Source organism: Echinococcus granulosus, assembly GCF_000524195.1.
Source record: "Echinococcus granulosus chromosome Unknown EG_S00042, whole genome shotgun sequence".
Taxonomy (NCBI): Eukaryota; Metazoa; Platyhelminthes; class Cestoda; order Cyclophyllidea; family Taeniidae; genus Echinococcus; species Echinococcus granulosus.
This window is the reverse complement of record NW_020170422.1, coordinates 655,994-660,740: the sequence shown is the minus strand read 5'-3', so window position 1 is coordinate 660,740 and position 4,747 is coordinate 655,994. Positions and strand designations below refer to the sequence as shown.

Here is a 4,747-nt window from a genome sequence, read left to right as displayed (position 1 = left end):
AACTCTGCCACTGGGTCGACGGTAGCTTACTGCTTCTACAATCAATTGACGATTTGCCATCCACCGGCTGATAACACGAATGTCATGATAATGAAAATAGCGAAGCAGGAAATGAGTTTATGCCCATCCAACTTTGCAAAGTCAAAACTGGCACAATATTGGTGTGCGTAGTGAAGCAGTGAAGTCGGGTCCAATGCTACATTTGGCATTAACCGAGGAGTTCACGCTGACTCATCAGCATTAATTGGATGAATCTCTTTGAAGTAGCCTCACTGTCCATGCCGCTGTGTCCACCTTCTTCTACTACTTCCTCTCAAAACATGTCAATTTATTTCGTCTCAACTGCAAGGCCAACGCTCGGACCTACGGACTGGCATATGCGCTGGTCTCTCAGTTACCAACGGGACGCTGTGAAACGTCAAAATCAGTGATTAAAACTGACAACCGAAATTGAATGTTGGAAGTATTTTGTCTTTATTTGTAATAATTATGCATATCTTAGGTTTACCTGGAATACTGAGGAAGCATTTCCTGACAAGCATGGTAATGCCATAAGGAGTGATGTGTGTAAGGCTGGGTTTGCGACGATGTTGAGTAAAATACATTGCAAAGTGGCACAACGATATTGCCAACTCCGTTGATGCATAAGTAATCAGGACACATGTGCATACACATACAAATAGCAGTGTCTACTGATGACAGCGTTGCATTTTGACAGCAGTTGTTTCTGAATGATGTAGCCGCGTTGTTGAGCATTCGCTTCCCATGTAGGCACTCTATGGGGTTAAAGATTGACCCAATTCCGTCCTTGAAATATGCATTGCCGAATTAATTTCACTTAATGCTTAGGAAAGTCATTTTGAATTCACACAGCCCAAGTTTATATAATAGTCCATTAGGACTCCATTTTGCCTCAAAATTAAATCCAGCCACTCACGCTCATATAAATAAATTTAGTTTGGTGAGATCTGGTCAGCCGCGTGATGGCATTGTTGGCACGCGATACCACGCTTCCACCAATCCCTATGATAATTAAGGTCATGCTTAAAATGTGAATTAATTGGAATCGAAAACTACACAGTCGTTAGTGACCGGGAAAAACTCGTACCCAATGGAAGTGTCTCGGAAGTATGAGGACGTTCGAACTCCTGCACTTGGCTCACCAAGTTGCTGACAGTGCTCAGATGTTGTATTTTGGAATAATACGGTTTTCTTAAACTATAACCTTGCCGTGATGCTTTACGGATGACTTAAGCGCTGTAGGCAAGAATATGTGCTTCTGTGACCAGTTAATGCGTGTTGATGCTCCACTTCCTTCATTTTGGCACATTCGAATGAGTTGAAGTAGTTGTGAATGCATGTTAAACCTTTGAAAGAAGGGGTAGGAGATGGATGAATTCACAGAATGGGTCCACTACATCAACGCTTACAATTAGATATATTTGCATGCGATTGACGATTGTAGAAGATGGCATTATCTATAAAGATGACATTTAGTAATTCATATGCACACATCGCCACTGCTTCGAGCATCGCCGTCACATCTGCACTTACCCTTCAAGGCAATTCTTTTGAGATGGACAAGTCAAATAGGGCTGAAATTTGCTAGCTAATTATGTGTCCTTCACCATTCAGCATTGACTGCAAGGAAATGTAATAATGTGGAGGGCATTTTTATTTGATAAGAGTTAGAATGTGTTAAAGGAAATAAACTGACAAAAGGCATTTTGTCAAATGTGGGAGGCAATTAGTTGGCCAATAATTTATAACTTTGTTATCCTCTTCTACTTGCGCGTCACTGTGAGAGGAGGAGACATTGTTGAGCTGTATCAATTGAAAGTCGTGTTTTTGAAACTGCTATCGCCAATTATCGAAATGTTGATATCTACAAAAGCCTTCAAGAGTTCTATTCTTCTTATGGGGCAGTAAAGTTCCAGCGCATTATGGTGCACGCGTGTCACTAATCACGAATGGGTTGCTCAACAACTCAGCTATCATAATGCAGGCATCGCCACACTTCTCTCCACTGAACCATGACAGCAAACAGTTCGTGGGTTTGTAGTTGCAACTCTTACGTGATGGCTACCCCCATCCCCCATTATAGACAAGGACGTGTGAGTTCGCTCTATCATCCACCCATTCCAAACCCATTTCTGCTCAAATTTAAGAGCATTGTCGAGGGCCATGCTTATCTGACACCTCAAATAGTCTAAAAATTTTTAAGACTCGTGGCCAAACATGCTACAATTGGTATGCTTTTTGACTGCTTACCAGTCTATCTGTGGAGTGCTCTAACACTAAAATGAGCAGAAGTGTTATAGTAACAACGGCGCCAAAACGTGTTCATCACGATGCAGTTGGTGCGAGTGGTTTAGCGTGACCTCCTTTCTAAAATGTGACAACACTGCCGTCCTGCACGAAATCATTTGTGCTTCAAATACACTTGCTGGTAATGAAGAGGATTCAATGCGTTTCTCATTTATTGGTAGATTATCTCCTCGTTTCTTTAGTCCCTCAGTTTGCATCTAGATACAAAGAAGAATTTCGACATGCTAGGTCATAATGCTAAATGGATCCTCCTAAAATAGTGAAATGAAGTGCGGACTGCCCGTGGGTTTTGTCAAATCCCCAATCGCTTCAATTTTATATCTTGATTGTGAAAAAACAGACTTCAGATAGGCCCATCTTCATGGAACAGATGCACTTTAGCAATCGAATCACGCTGGCTGTTGTTTCAACAGTGTAACATTACTTGCGCATTGTTTAACAATGCGGTTTCATCGTAAATTGGAAAACTAGTTTGCCTGGCATCTCAGGTGAAAAGCACTGAGTCGGTATGCCTTGCAGTCTTCAACAGTGGAGACGTAGTCCACTGAAATGGGCAGGGTTCGTTCTGCTGACAATCTGTGTAGTTTGTTTACCCGTCAAGATAGCCCTATAGAAGAACAAGGCAGTGTTATTGTGTGTCAAAGGCAATGTCTGACGGTATTCACACTCATAAGTGTTTTTTATCCTTTTCGAAATTCATCTTTTGCAAACGTGTTATGGATTTGCGGTCACATCAAGTTCCGTCTACGCATCCTACGCATTGAGGCCAGAAAAAACATTGTGACTCCATTTTGATTTGGACAAATTGGAATGATTAAGGGGAGGTATACAATAGAAATACCTATTGAACACAAAACGAAAACATACTGGACATTTTACGATAGCGTCTTTAATCTAGTGAAAATCGCGTTGAAATAGCTTGCAAGTTTCGAATATCGTGCAACTCCCTTTGGGTAATTGCGTTGTTATTCGAACTTCTGAACACGGAATAAGAGTCACTGGGACTGGGTTTGCCAAACTGATGGCCTACAAATACAAAAGAATGAATTGTAAGGGTATCAGCAGTTCCCTTTTCCACTGCCGCAATTAAAGTGTGTAACCTTTTATGATATGAATGCCTCAAATTCGCACAATAATACAAGGTTATGGAAGCCAAAATTGAGCTTTTCCACAGGGAAAAACATTTTCCACCAATCTTACAAATGCATTGCTCTTTGACGTGGCGCAATGTACATTTCTCTCTCGCACTTGACCGGCCTCTACACAAGGATATCTTGCTGCGCCGTTTTAGTTGTGTTTTCTGATAATCGCTTGTGTGGGCAAAACAGTATGTGCACCCATCACATCTCGAAACTGTGCATGTCTAGGGAAGGGATAGGGATAGCTCACCAATTAGGTAAATGCTGTTTAGAAAATTGCCTTCTTTTAAGAACTTACAATCTTGTCCATCCTCGTCCTCATTTACTCTAAAGACAACACCTCATTCCCACTGAGTTTGGGTGCACCCTCGCAAATTTAAATATTTGAACTTTTGAACTTTTTGAGCTCTTGCCTAACTCCATGAAATTCAGATGGAATTTCCTTTCACACGAAGCACAAATATTATGACGCCTTCGTAATAGTTTTTATTTTCCATTTCTACTAACGTGTCCCTACCCAATCAAATAACCGAAAAACCTGCTGCAACTAGAATTAGTGGTTCGAGTAAAGTGGTAAATGAAGACGAGTAAGTTGATATGCTGGAGATTTGGATTGTTCAAAATCTTCCTACTACGAATATTATCAATTTGCAGATATGAAGAACTATCTGACTTTGGGTATATGGTTAACAGTAAATACTAGCGACAATCCTCACCAAGATTAGTAAGTTCTGCAGATTGGGCAAATGCACTTAAAGAAGATGGAAGCAAGTTAATACAGGCTGGCGAAGCTTGTTTGAATCATTCGCCGGTTGTTGCAATGAGGCAAATAAGAAGGTAGGAGATTTTCTTTAAGCCTTAATGCCAGTGCTGTTTGCGTTTACCACCTAACTACCTTGCTCTCCTCAGGTCTGTTGTCAACACATTAATTACTTATACCCTTTAAAATAAGTCGCAATGACCGAAATGGTACCGTTGATGCCAATCACCACAAGTAATGTAGTGTCCACTTAATTCCACAAGTGAGTGAACAAGTAGACATGATTCCAAGCACTGAAACGAAAGGAGCAGTAAAAGATGTACTGCTTAGTGCGACGAGAAGACCAGCGAACGGGAAGATTTTAACCAAAGGGTCTGGACTGAAGAAGTGACCATGCACACTTTCGCTGCACATTGTTTGCATTGGCTCCGACATTGTCACATTAAGCACGTTTTGCTGTCAACAAACATCCAAAACGTATTTGGCACTAGTAAAAGCATTGTTTACATTACGAGTAAGC

At 41.0% G+C, this 4,747-nt stretch overlaps 1 protein-coding gene across 1 annotated transcript in view; it reads right to left on the bottom strand. All coding sequences in view use genetic code 11, as the record gives it.

Annotated features, from left to right (window-relative positions):
* Window positions 1-1,624: 1,624 nt before the first annotated feature.
* EGR_05615 (hypothetical protein) overlaps window positions 1,625-4,747 on the bottom strand; it is a gene marked incomplete at both ends in the record, with an annotated part of 5,942 nt that continues 2,819 nt past the window's right edge. Inside the window, 3 exons of the mRNA XM_024494864.1 lie at window positions 1,625-1,712; window positions 3,985-4,135; window positions 4,184-4,218. Of these exons, the coding sequence (XP_024350784.1) occupies window positions 1,625-1,712; window positions 3,985-4,135; window positions 4,184-4,218 (274 nt within the window). The remainder of the gene's footprint in view (window positions 1,713-3,984; window positions 4,136-4,183; window positions 4,219-4,747) is intronic.